Here is a 14,366-nt window from a genome sequence, read left to right on the forward strand (position 1 = left end):
ACCTTTAACTTCACTCTGTTGTTATGGGGACCTTTAACTCCACTCTGTTATCATGGGGACCTTTAACTTTACACTGTTGTTATGGGGACCTTTAACTCCACCCTGTTGTTATGGGGACCTTTAACTTCACACTGTGGTTATGGGGACCTTTAACTCCACTCTGTTGTTATGGAGACCTTTAACTCCACTCTGTTGTTATGGGGACTTTTAACTCCACTCTGTTGTTATGGGGACCTTTAACTTCACACTGTTGTTATGGGGACTTTTAACTCTACTCTGTTGTTATGGGGACCTTTAACTTTACACTGCTGTTATGGGGACCTTTAACTCCACTCTGTTGTTATGGGGACCTTTAACTCCACTCTGTTGTTATGGGGACCTTTAACTCCACTCTGTTGTTATGGGGACCTTTAACTCCACCCTGTCGTTATGGGGACCTTTAACTCCACCCTGTTGTTATGGGGACCTTTAACTTCACACTGTGGTTATGGGGACCTTTAACTCCACTCTGTTGTTATGGAGACCTTTAACTCCACTCTGTTGTTATGGGGACTTTTAACTCCACTTTGTTGTTATGGGGACCTTTAACTCCACACTGTTGTTATGGGGACCTTTAACTTCACACTGTTGTTATGGGGACTCTTAACTCCACTCTGTTGTTATGGAGAACTTTACCTTCACACTGTTGTTATGGGGACTCTTAACTCCACTCTGTTGTTATGGAGACCTTTAACTCTACTCTGTTGTTATGGGGACCTTTAACTCCACACTGTTGTTATGGGGACCTTTAACTTCACTCTGTTGTTATGGGAACCTTTAACTCCACTCAAATTTACAGACATTTGACATTGTCTTGTCATTGTGAGGACATTTGATGTCATTGAAAAGATGTTTGAAATGCAGCATAAAACATATAGGACAAAAAAGCAACCCCCCCCCCCCCCTCCCAGTAGGGGGCACATTTCTTCTTCTCCTTTCAAATCCTTCAAAAGCAACTTGAATCCCAGGATTTACAGTGTGTATTTTCTCCTTCTGTTAATCGTTAAGCCTGATGATATTTGTGTTATTGCTGAGAAATCGTGTTTGTCCGGTTCATATGCAAAGCTGCTCATGTTTATTTTTCCCCTCCTTCCCTGACAGGGGCAGATTAGTTTTCCTCCCCAAAACAACTCTGCTCGCTTTGGGGCTGTTCCAGCGTTTTTAGATTGAAGTGCTGAATAAATAATGTAAAGCGCTGCAGGATGTAGAAATGATTTCAATCCAGGATTTAAGTCCAGACACGAGCTCTTAGGCATCGGCTCGGTGTCGGTCTTATTAAACATGCAGCTGAAATGTCAAAGGAAAGGTTAGTGCGGTGTGTGTGTGTGTGTGTGTGTGTGTGTGTGTGTGTAAAGGTATTTGTGATTACAACTAAGGAGTGTCTCATTTGTCTGTGTTAATATTAACGCTCCACCAGAGGTCAGTGTCTGTCCAAGTGTTAGAATTAGAAATGGGTTTTACAGACACACACACACACACACACATGAACACACAGACCAAGTGTTGTACTTTTCTTTCTTTCTATGTTCCTTTCTTTCTGTCTTTATTCTTTTATTGTTTTTTTTTCCTTTTTCTCTTTCTTCCTCTCTTTTTAAAATTGTATTTCTTTCTTTCTGACTTTGTTTCTTTCTTTCATTCTTTTTTTTCCTGCTTGGATGAACCAAATGAGACAGACTAGTTTATATGTGTGTGTGTGTGTGTGTGTGTGTGTGTGTGCTTTCAGAGCTCACGGGAGGATAAGGAGTGGGAAAGATCTCAGCTCGACTCCATGGTCCTCCTCATCATGAAGCTCGATCAGTTGGATCAGGAGATCGAGGATGCTCTAGGCTCCGCCCCCTCCCCCTCCCCAAAGGACACGCCCACCGCCAAGAGGCGCTTCATCTCTGTGAGTCAGCCATCAAACGTTCGATAAGATCTGTCCTAACAAATCTAATAAACGTTATAAGTGATGTTTGTGCAAACAGGAAGTGGATTTGGATTCGTTGGACGGAGAGGGGAGTCTCTCGGGGTCTTTGCGCTCGCTCAGCGCTCCTCATCATCACTCTTCATCATCGCTGTGTTCCGTCACGAACAGGGTGAGCCTTACGGATCTGTTCATCATTTATTCTTCTATTCTCTTCATCTTTGTATCTGGTTTATTTGTTTGAGTCATCCTGTAACCATGGCAACAAAGCTTCATTCAGAACAACACCGTTATGAGGCTGAGGTTTTTATTCCTGGAACACACACATTGAACGGCCACGCCCTTCCATCTCTCCATTTCTTTACTTTTTTTTTTTTTTTTTTACTCATTCTTCTTCTTTTCAGTCTCTCCTGCCAGAGTCGTTTGGTTTCTGGCCAGCTTCAGGTTGAAGGAAAAGCTGCCTTAATGAGACGAGCAAATAAAAAGCACTTAGCAGAGAAAACACGCGCCAATACCACACAAGAAGCACCGCCTCAGGCGCCATCATCCGTCCCTCCCACTTTCTAAAGATAAATCTCTCCCGGTGAAGTAACAGCCGCTACGGTGATGCACACAGACACATGTCCAGAAAGATCTGAAGAAAGGGACGTAGAGTGTTTTCACCGAGGACAGAAAGGGCCAGGACGTTCTACTGAGTGTGTGTGTGTGTGTGTGTGTGTGTGTGTGTGTGTGTGTGTGTGTGTGTGTGTGTGTTCTTCAAAATTCCGTAAATCATGGGACTGTTAATTTACTGAAACTCATGCAAGGATCAAGGCACCGGCAGGTGACATCACACCTGAATAAGGTCAAAGGTCAGACGCAAGAAGTGCAGTGAAAGGCGGGGAACACAAATCAGATGCAGGGAACAGAATTAATGTTAGAAATTACTGTGATGTTTCACACACACACACACACACACACACACACACACTAACGTGCACGCATACACACACACACACTCACACATTTACAGACACTCACATACATACACATACAAACATGCACACACACACTCACACACACACACACACACAAGGACACACGCACACACTAATAAAACGCAAAAACGGAACTAAATGAAACAGTTATAAACGTCACATTATAATATCAATATGTTTTTACACATGTAGAACTATTAAGGTATGTACTGTAGCCGTGTGTGTGTGTGTGTGTGTGTGTGTGTGTGTTTATAAATAAATACAGAGACTTTTTCTTAAACACGTGAAAGAAAATAACCTGGTTTGAAAATGTTACCTACAAGTGAAAACTTATGAAGCCGCGGCTCTTAATTATTATTATTTATTTATTTATTTATTTATTCTGATGATGAATTAATTAAATGTGATTTGTAATGAATGAGGCGTGTTGCTCTGTGGCCTGGACATTCCACACAGGATTATATAAGTGTAAACACACTCTAGATTAGCTGGGCTATTATGTGCACACACACACACACACACACACACACACAGAACATGCACGTAAATACCATACACATATCAGTATCTGCTTTGTACTTTAGCATGTTGTGTTTATTGTTAATGGAGCTTTGAGTGTGTGTGTGTGTGTGTGTGTGTGTGTGTGTGTGTGTGTGTGTGGAGTCACATATAGAGTCTAATGAAGTTTAATCGTAGTGTAATCACACCCTCACACGTTGTTTTGGGAACACAGTTAAAGCGCACACACACACACACACACACACACACACACACACACACACACACACACAATGCTGCAGTGTCTGACGTCTCTCGCGTCTGTGTACATTTGTCACATATTTATTGTATCTCTAAAATCCAAAAGATTACTCACTAGGCAACTGCGTCCAAAACATGACGTGTGTGTGTGTGTGTGTGTGTGTGTGTGTGTGTGTGTGTGTGTGTGTGTCTCCACCATGTCCTCCCCATATGATCCCTCATGACCCTTTAGTTCAGGACTGTGTGTAAGCATATCGAGCTGTGTGTGTGTGTGTGTGTGTGTGTGCGTGTGTGTGTGTGTGTGTGTGCGTGTGTGTGTGTGTGTGAGATCATATCAATCTCTCTCTCCACGGGCCATTTAGTTTCTATGCATGGCACTAATTTGCACATTCCGTTCCCCCTGTTTAACCCGCGGTGATGCTTTTGATGGGTTCCATGTGTCAGGAGTGAAGCGTCGGACAGGAAGTGATGTCATCGTGTGCATTACGTTCCTAAAACCCGCCTCGATCAGGAAAGACGTGATCGTGGGACTGAGGGATGAAGGGAACAGTCATTTTGTCTTTTTTTTAGTTTGTTTGTCTTATATTGGCTTTCCTGACTCTCTCTTTAGCTACACACACACACACACACACACACACACAGACACACACACCCTTTCCTACGTTGTGTCTATTTCTGCAGGGGTGTGTACTGGACGGCTGCACAGGCACCTATGAAGTCCTCACGTTGTGATGATCTCGCGCTGACCTTAAATTTAAAAAGATAATACATGTATATACTGCAAATAACTTTGCAATTACAAACACACACCTGGTGCTATTTAGAGTATCAGTAGAGTATGTGTGTGTATCTTAAACACCTGGATCCTGTCACCACAATGTTTCCACATCTGTTTAATGGAGCTTCTGCGCTACTGTCATGGAAGCTGCTTCAGAACATGCATCAACGCCTCCTGACCAATCAGAGCCCTGCGATTGACACCGCCGCGAGGTTGAGCTAGGTACCAGCTCGATGTGTTTGTGGAACTTTTTTCAAGCACATTCCAGATGTGCGATATATTTCGGCTCCTCCCTTTATTCTTGAGCTGCTCCTGTGTCTGATCTCAGATGTCAGGATAAAACGCAGTTGTCTCGGACCCGATCTGTCTGGCGCTGCTAGCAGACAATATGATGTACGCAAACTCCACAGCATGCACTCTACACAAACAGCCCCTTGCCTTGCCCCCCCTCCCCTCTCTCTCACACACACACACTCAACGTAAACACCAATGCTGGATTCATTGCTAAATAATGACTCGAGACACATGAGCTAACTGGCTAACCTGCTGCTCTACAGAAATAAATCAGTAACGCACAGACACACACACCAAGTGACAAACAGTTGCATGGAATAAAACTCGATTTCCACGTCTTCGCTGTTAGCTTAGCTTAGCAAAATCATCCTGCGCCTTGTCTCAGATCTCTGCATTCCTCTGACTGAGACCCGTGTAGAGGCCAGCTGTTTTATTTTCCGGACCGCTGAGATAAGCATGCTTCACAGCCGCAGATAACAACTCCAGATTAATCAGCCTTCATCAGTTCTACACAAAAACTAAAGCCAGCCAACTCCTGATCCCCAGCCAGAGCTTCTACAAGCTTCTGCTTTAAACTTGTTAAGATGTACAAGCTGTTACTCAAACCCGTATGACATCTACATACTCCTCGAGTAAACTATCTAAAGCCAGCCAACTCCTGGTCCACAGCCAAAGGTCTACAAGCTCCTTTTCTAAGCTTGTCAAGATCTACAGGCTGCTAGTTCAACCTTTACTGGGTCTACATACTCCTAAGTGAACCGTCATGAACCGTGTACAAACTCCTTCTCAAAGCCTGTTAATATCTAGGGCTGATTCTTCAACCTTCATGAGGTCTTCATACACCCACTCTATAGTTGTGAAGACCTCCAGGCTGTTCCTTAAACTCAGGTCTACTCACTCCAACAGCAGGATATCTAACTCCAGTCAACTCTTGGTCCCCAGCCAGAGCCCGACAAGCTCCTTCATGCAAGCAACCATCATGAGATCTACCTGCTCTGACTTTAAACGTTTTATAATCTACAGATGGTTACTCCAAACTTTGTGAGATCAACAAGCCCCTAAGCAGCCTATCTAAGGCCAGCCAACTTCTGGTCCCCACTGTTCTACAAACTCCTGCTCTAGGTTTGTTATGCCATCCTTCATAATGTCTACCAGTTCCTAAAGCAACCATCATGAGGTGGACCTGCTCCTATTGGAAATATGTACATGCTGTTACTCCAAACATACTCCAGGTCAACATACTCCATCAGAAACCTATCATAATGCCTGCTAACTCCTGGTCAGAGGCAGAGGTCTCCAAGCTCCTACTCTAAGCTTTTTATTATATACAGGCTGCTTCAGCAAACTTCTTGAGGTCTCCAAGCTACTAAACAACCATCATTAAGAATTTTGTGCTCCTACTCTGGACTTTTTTAAGATTTTTAGTTAGTTCCTTGAAACTTCGAGAGATATTCACACTTCAACACTAACCTGCCTGCAAACTTCTGGTCATCTAGCAGATTTCTACAAGCTCCTACAATAAGTTTGTTAAGATATATATTCCTAAACCAACAATGGTGAGGTCTGAAAGCTCATAAATCAACCATGATGAGGTATAAAAGCTTCTACTCTTAAACTTGTTAAGCTCTACAGGCTGTTACTCCACCCAAGAAGCCAATACATACTTCGGCCATAAAACCAATTTGTTGTAACTGGAATCACAATTCAGCAAATTTATACTAGAAAAATGATGGGAGTCAGATATTTCAGGTGTAAAGGAAAGCCAAATGCAGGTTTGTCAGAGCGTTGGGGGTCACAGGGTCAAGCCGCGGAGACAGCTCTGAGTTACTCATTTAGCTGTGGTGTGTGTGCAAGCAGAATAATGGCAGTGTGTAAGGTGGATGTTCCTAGACAAATAAGCTTAAGTGACTGACACATGTTTATTCAGTTAACACAATAATCAAACAAACCAAACTTAAACAAGTATGAACTTAAATCCAATCCATCTTTTATATGAATCTGTCTGGCGATCTGTATGAACAGGCAAGGAGTGCTGGTGCTTTGTGGCTCCACAGCGGAGGGTTCCATCATGGAGCTCCAGTTGTGGAGCTGGCATTCATGCTAAATGAGGAACTTAAGTATTGAGAATAAACTATTACAAATAAACACTTTGAGATGATCTGCTGTTATAGGACAATAACTGAAAGCTTATAGTTTGTGTAAGCTACACAATGCTATAATTACAAAACCAGTTCTTTCTCATTATTAGCACCTGACCACCAACTACAGAACTTTATCAATAGCGTTAACAAAAGAGAAACACCTGACAGTCCTCATACAAGGATTTTGACACAATGCAGTTGAAAGAAGAGCCTTGGTTATCATATGAACATAGTAGAGTCTCACAGGGTTAAAACTCATCTTATTTTGACAACAGATAACTGTTGCAATTTTTCCTGAAGTCCGAAAGTCTCCTTTTTCATTACCCATTGGATTTCTAGCTCCTACTGTTACAATTGGGCTTCAGTGTAAGGCTCTAGAATCCAGAATGGAATTTAAGTGCTCACGCTCAGCTTGATCTTTAACCTCAAAGCCCCTGCTATGCCTGGTGACCTTCAACCTTTATAAACCTGTAGGTTAGCTCCGGACGCTCATGCTGCACTGAGGCGTTTCGACCTCTGATGGGGTGTGTCACGAGTTTATGCTGGGTTTTTAAACCTAGCATAAACTCGTGTGATGGAAAGATACTTCTCTGCAATAACAGCTGTATTATTAAATAATTTTGTATTATTATTACTAATCTTTTTATTTTTACATTTGTTTTTCAGACATTTGCTGCACTTTCGGAAAAAGACCGAGCAGGTAGGTCTTCAGGATATTTATCTGTGCTACCTGAACTGCTTCTTCTGTGGCTTTAAAATCCATTTTCTTTAAACATGAATAGTTATTGAGCAACAAACCTAGCTAGGCACTTAGCTAACGACCTTAGGTATCTTAGTTAACTTGATTTTGAGTCGTGGAAGAAGATGTCTAGTCAAGTCAAGTACTAAGTGTACTTTGTTGCAGTGGATCTGAACGCAAATACTCTGGCATGTTCTGCCACCCCACTAATCCCACTCAGATTCTGCACCAGCAGGACTGATACCATGTTCTCCATGTTTGAGTGATTTTTGTGACACCCACTGAGGCTTAGTAAGGGTCTGTTTAGGTAAATAAACCAAATAAATGTGAATAATCCAAATAAAAACTGGTACAGTACAGTACACACCCACTGACTTCCACTTTAACCATATATTTGGATCGGTGGCCCTCTAGTCTGAGCCGAAGTTATGTGGTGTGACGATCCCTGTGGTTCTGCGGCTCTGTATGTGTGAACATGATGCAACCCAGAGCACAATATTTCTCCTGTTCAAGGCTCTTGAGAAACTACTTTATGCTCTTCCATTTTGAAAAAAAACAGGGAGAAGATTCCCGGTACATTTCTTACATTGTTATTTGATCATGTATTAAAGATGAATGTGTTGAAGAGGATAGGAATGCCAAGTGTGATAAATCACAGGAACTATCCTGTGTCCTAGCACCTAGGCACAAAACCAAGATGTTAGCGTTCACAGCTATTTTAAGGTATCAAGGGGCACAAGGATGGAACTGCAAACAGAGTGAAAGATCATAGTGTTCCTGAGCCTGGGTTGAGGAATTTTGGAAGGAATGTTCAGATTTTGTTCATTGAGGAAGGCAGTTTAGGTAAAATAATAACAAGGTTCAATTGTTTCTGGTGCAAATTGTCGCTTAAATGATGAACAGATTCTTTTCAATCGTTGACCTTTCCACCACTGTAACTCATTTTGGAGTTCTTGAGCACTTTTTATTCTGGTCAATATCTTATTTATGTATCCAGAACTTATCCCTAGAACATGGGATGTGATGTTTGAATACACCATCAGGGCACCATTCATGCACAATAATACACTCAGTCAAACCAATCCACCTACATGTTTTTAGAGATGGAAGAAAACCCACATGGACAGTGTGAGAACATTGTGATATTAACTCAGGCTTAGAATCAAACCTGAGACCGTGGAAATGGCAATGCTTCTCCATACATCACCATTCTATTTACTGTATGTTTAAAGCATAATAAGATTTTTAGAATCATAGCCCCTATGACTATGATTTCCTTTACAAGAACCGACTGTGATAGTTCTTCAGTCTATCCTTCTGTCCTAACCTGTAGGATTTGTTCGTAGAACTTTTAAAATGTGTCTTAATGATTAACCAGCCTAAGAACCCTTAAAGAACCCTTTGCTTTATCATTCCTCTGAAGGAGTGGTGAATATGAACCTAAACACTCAAACTGCTATTATACACTGCACCCCCATTTCCTGTTCCTCCTGGAACCTGCTTGTTAAAGGCAGGAAATTCCAATGTGCACTCTCTGGATGGTGAGACAGGAAAAACAGAATAATAGAAGATAAATGAAGGATTGGGAATGAAAGATGTGTTGGGAGATCTTGTCTTGACTAACACTGTATGTTTTCTACGAATAATTTAGTTTTTCACATTTGAGAGCCAAATAAGTTCCTGAACCAACAGGATTCTTAAGACAAATGCCAGTCATTTTTCTGACATCAACTCACACGCTCACCTGCGGTACTCCTTAGTACCTGCAGTAATCTCTGTATAGACCCCACCACACACACCCACACGCTTCTCTTTCTTTCTAAATTCCCGAGGCGCTTTGATGTGTCGGTTCCTTCTGAGCATTCCTACCCCCATTGCCCCCACTCCTTCAACCACCGAGTGGAACCAAGGCAAGAACAAAGGCTCTATTAGTAATTTCTCAAGCCTTGTTCTTAGATGCAGGTCCAGTGTAGAAAGGTCTGTTTGATTAGGATCAGAAGGAACAGGTTTTGATTGGACAGACAAGCAGCAGGGCAAAAACATGTACAGTATAAAGAAGATACTATGAAGATACTAGTGGGCTGAATGGGTGAGAACCTACAACGATGATGCAATTGATCATCATTGTGGGTTATCTTACACGGATGGCTCTTTGGTACATTATGGGAACGGCCATGATGTCTGATGGGGTATGAAAACATCTGACGCTTGAAGAAACGTCAAAACCAAACATGCTGGCTGCTTTGCAGACTGGGACTTCGCTGTAATGTCTAATGTTTCATATGTCCATGTGCAATAATGCACTGGAGCACTATCCCATGCAGTATCTGGCGTAGCAACCGCATGCATCGTCTTTACCACGACTGTCTATTTCTGACCCCTTACCGCCTCTGCATAAGGCTCCAGGACTAACAAAAGCATACCGGTACTGGGTGGAGGCTGTCTAACAATGGCCTTGGCTCGCTCTTTAAATAACCTTAAGTCTACACACACAGTAGTCTCTCTCCATCCATCTCTTGATAGCATTGGCTCTACTGAACTTTCACCCAGAGTGCTCATTATTTAAGAAGTGACACTCGAGTATAACGCATGTTTACACCACACACTATCGATTGATGGAAAGCTAGGTGGAGAAGGTAGTGCGGAAGTGTTTTATCACTCTCAGGAGGTGCTGGAGATATCTTGGGATGGCCTTGGTTTCCAGGAACTGATGCTTGTGTTGTGTAGAATGAGAAATAAGATCAATCTAGATTAAATTCTTTTTCTCGAATCATAGTTTTTCTCATGGTTATGATTTTCGACCTGGGTGTCCTGAAAGACATCTGCGTGCTGTTCTGTTGAGACAAGAACAACTCTCTTGTTCTATGCTCAAGCAAGTTGTTTCTCTTAAAGGAAGAGAGAGAGAGACTGACTTTTATGTGCACTTTATTATAAAAACAATGTTGAAAAGCTTCTTTATGTATTTTAACTTTTTTCCCCTATATTAGGCATTGTACTTACATATTTACAGCTATCAAGCCCCCCACTCCTACTCCCTACCAATAACCCCAACCCATTTCTCAGTCTTGGTTCTGTAATAGTTCATCAGTCTCTATTAAAGTTCACCTTCTGTTCAGAGTTTATGGCTTTCCTTCCAGCTACTGTCCATTTTCATAGCCTGCAGGCTTAAATAACATTGGGTGCAGTGTTTGTTTCAGTGGTGCTATTGTGTTCATCTCTGTCCTCTTTTAGCTCTCACTCGAGAGGTCAGTAAGGTCTGGTCCAGGCTCCAGCTCCCCGGTGTTCTCCCGCTTGCAAGCCTTCTGCTGATGCCGTTGTAGCTGGCTGAGTCGCCCTCTAAGCTCCCCGGCTGCACAGCTCTGTGAGGACAGCACAGCCTTGTATCTCACTTAAGTGTCTCTTCCTGATTGTTTAAAAAATTGTAAACCTGTGTCTGACTTTGATGCTCATACATCCAGATGGGATAGCTCTCATGGGGCTGACTTACCTTTCGAAGAGAGCCAGCACCTTTATGAGGGTTTCGTCTTTAATAAACGGAGACAGGTTGAAGATCACTACTCATGTCAAAGGGGCTGACAGGGGGGTAACTTGGACTGTCTCCCTCTCACCCGTTTTCCACTCTTAATGAGTGTACCCACGATAATTTGTTTTGACAAAAACATTACCATGGCTTTGGTTCTTGATGTTTTCACTCTTCCTGCTTGAACAGCATCTCCTCCACCTGTGCACTGCTCTCTGGCACACACATTATGCCATGTCAGAGATCCAGCGTCTCGTCTCCCCTCCGGCCTCAGAGGCCATGACACTCCATGTCACTCACCCTCTCTCACTTCTAACTTAAACGGCCACTAAGAACAATAAAATTGGGGGGGAGGGGGATTATAGTCCTACAGGAACTTGGCAGGACACAGATCTCCATGTTCTCTCCCCAAACTCAAGGCATGTTCAAAGAGAGAGAGACGTGCGGACAGAGAGAAACATAACTATGCCAGGGTAAGTGAGTGGAGATTTCGTCAGTGTTTCTGGAACAGCTGTATTTCCTGGAGCTGCAGTGTTTGCGTTTCAGGGAAGTTAGCTCGGCCCCAAGGTCGAGCCCAGGGGAACTTCAGTTTTACTTACCTTTAATACCCTACTTTCAAAATGTTTATTTCACTCTAATTCATGAACTTTCCATGTAATCTTTTAAATGAAGAACTGTGAATAAAGATAATGAGATAATAGCCCCGCATGGCTTGCCTTATCTCTGGTCCGGACCAACGCTACACATGGCAGACCTCAATTTAGTCCGAGCTCATGACTCACATCATCTGCCTGTGCCCTTATTTACATCTTTCAGCTTCTATTCTTCAGTGCTTCTATCCCACCTACCATGGTTTATCATGAAAGTAAACTCAAACCCTGCTTTAAAAAAGACTTTAAACTCAAATGAGGTTCGATTTCACACGGCGCAGAGCTAAACACATTTACTGTTCATTGATGGAGTGGAGTGTTGTCCTGATTTTTTCACTTCCTGTACACCAAGTTCTCATCCTTATCGGCTGTTTTCCTCCCGCGTCCGAGTAAACACGACACACTGTGTGAAGAGTTGGACAGGGTGAAGGACGCTTAAAAAAACCATTTCCTCTGCCTCATCTCTTTATAGTCAGGCTTCTTTTTATAGACCTGGGCTTGTCACCTCTGTGTGTGTGTGTGTGTCTGTGTATAATCATCAGACAAACAGCCTGGGAAGCGAGACAGCGAGACGTGTGTGTGGTGTTGAGCCGTGAGTCAGCGTGAGGTGATCTTTCTTCGAGAACTCCCAGGGCTGTGTCTCTCATCAGCGACTGAATGAAACTTTATTGATAAAAATCAACACAGGAATATAATGTTCCTTCGAAATGACCACCATTCAAACATAAATCAGTGTGTAGGTATAAAAGTGTGTGTGTGTGTGTGTGTGTGTGTGTGTGTGTGTGTGTGCGTGCTGATTCTTTCTTTCAACAATTTGCATTCAAAAGACAGCGCAAAAGTTCTACCATCAGTCTATAAATGCTGGCGATTTAAAAACGACATAATCATTTTGTCCGGTCTGTATTTTCTATTCCCCTGTTTTTCCAAGTTTAAAGCATTATTGGGTTTGACATGTTTTTTTTTTTAATGATCTTGTAAAGAGATTTACTTTAAATTGCAATCCATTTAGACATTTCAGCTGTAAGTGAAAAAGAAGGGAAAAAAGATAAAGAGTATAGATCTGGTGGATGTAAGAAAAGAGAGAAACAGACAGATGGTGAGAATTAAAGAGGAACATGGAGAGAACTATACAGAGACCCATGAAGACCCATGAAGAAAGATAAAAAGCATAACAAATAAGTGATTAAAAAGAACAGATAAAGAAAGAAAATGAGTGAGACAATGAGGAACATAATGAAAGAGAGACATGAGGATAGAGGGACATAAAGGAGGAGAGAGACCAGAGGACAGAGAAAGAGATATGAAAACAAATAGAGAGTGACAAGAAGAGAGACATGATGACAGAGATGCTGAGACAGAGAACAGCAATAAAATTAAACTGGTAAAGACAAAAGAAGAAAATTACAGAAAGAATGGGTCAGCAGGTGAGACAAAGTGACAGGAAGATGGAGAGACATATGGACAGAGATGGATATGAAGACAGAGAGAGTGACATGAGGACAGAGAAAGTGAGACATAATGAGAAATAAGGAAAGCAGGAGTCTGAGAACTGTAAGGAAAGATAGAGAATTACAAAAAAGAATAAGTGAGGGACAAGAAAGAGATTAAAATGACAGAGAGGCAGAAAGCAAGTGAGACAAAAAAAGAACATAATGAAAGAAAGAGACATTAGTATCGAGAAAGACGTGAGGACAGAGAGATATGAAGACAAAGAGAAAGTGACAAAAAGAGTCATAAGGACAGAGACAGAGAGAGAGACATAAGGAGAGAGGGAGAGAGTACGACAAAGAGAGACATAGGGACAGAGAAAGAGTGAGACAGAGAGAGACAGCAAGACAAACAAAGAGAAAATGAGACACAGTAAGGGTACAAGACAGAGAAAGACACTGAGAAAGACATGGGCATGAGGCACAGAGAAAGTGAGACATGAGGACAGAGACAGTGAGAGATACACAGAGAGAGTGACAAAAAGAGAGACATCAGGACAGCGAGAGAATGCGACAGAGAGAGTGAGACACCCTGAAAAAGGGGCACAGAGTGAGTGAGACAGAGAGAGTGAGAGACACTGGGAGAGGCAGAGAGGAAGCATTTGAGAGATATAAAGTGAGATAGAGAGAGAGAGAGAGAGAGAGAGAGAGATAATCTTTGTAATGTAGCTTTTACCGCAGAGGCTGTATGGCCTGAGAGTGCTTTCTCTTTTACACACACACACACACACACACACACTGCTGCTGCTGCTGCAGTAAATCTGAGGCCGGTGCACTGATGCTCGCTGCAGTACAGAGCGCAGGAAGAGCAGAGAGGGAGAACGAGTGAAGGTACAGGACACATAGCTCTAGAACCCGGTGAAACAGAAGATCAGGATGGCGAGGCCCATGAGGTGGAAGCTCCTCCAGCGCTCGCTTGCTCAGCACCTTCGTTCGTCCTCCCGAAGAGCCACGAGCCTCCTCAACACACACTCACGCACACACGAGCTCCAGAACATGGGTGAGTCTCTCTCTGTCTGTGTCTGTGTGTGGGGAGCATCAATGGTATGTGTGTGGACTATATAGTGCATAGGGTGTGT

General features: G+C 42.6%; 2 protein-coding genes across 2 annotated transcripts in view; one reads left to right on the top strand and one right to left on the bottom strand.

Annotated features, from left to right (window-relative positions):
• dlc1 (DLC1 Rho GTPase activating protein) overlaps positions 1-14,366 on the top strand; it is a 77,379-nt gene that overhangs the window by 15,144 nt on the left and 47,869 nt on the right. Inside the window, exons 3-5 of the mRNA XM_053479967.1 lie at positions 1,763-1,924; positions 2,004-2,114; positions 7,558-7,591. Coding sequence (XP_053335942.1) covers positions 1,763-1,924; positions 2,004-2,114; positions 7,558-7,591 — 307 coding nt within the window. The remainder of the gene's footprint in view (positions 1-1,762; positions 1,925-2,003; positions 2,115-7,557; positions 7,592-14,366) is intronic.
• asah1b (N-acylsphingosine amidohydrolase (acid ceramidase) 1b) overlaps positions 11,585-14,366 on the bottom strand; it is a 63,325-nt gene continuing 60,543 nt past the window's right edge. The window contains exon 15 of the mRNA XM_053479977.1: positions 11,585-11,594. The gene's annotated coding sequence lies outside the window, so the exon portion shown is untranslated. The remainder of the gene's footprint in view (positions 11,595-14,366) is intronic.

This window comes from Clarias gariepinus, chromosome 20 (genome assembly GCF_024256425.1).
Source record: "Clarias gariepinus isolate MV-2021 ecotype Netherlands chromosome 20, CGAR_prim_01v2, whole genome shotgun sequence".
NCBI classification, from domain to species: Eukaryota; Metazoa; Chordata; class Actinopteri; order Siluriformes; family Clariidae; genus Clarias; species Clarias gariepinus.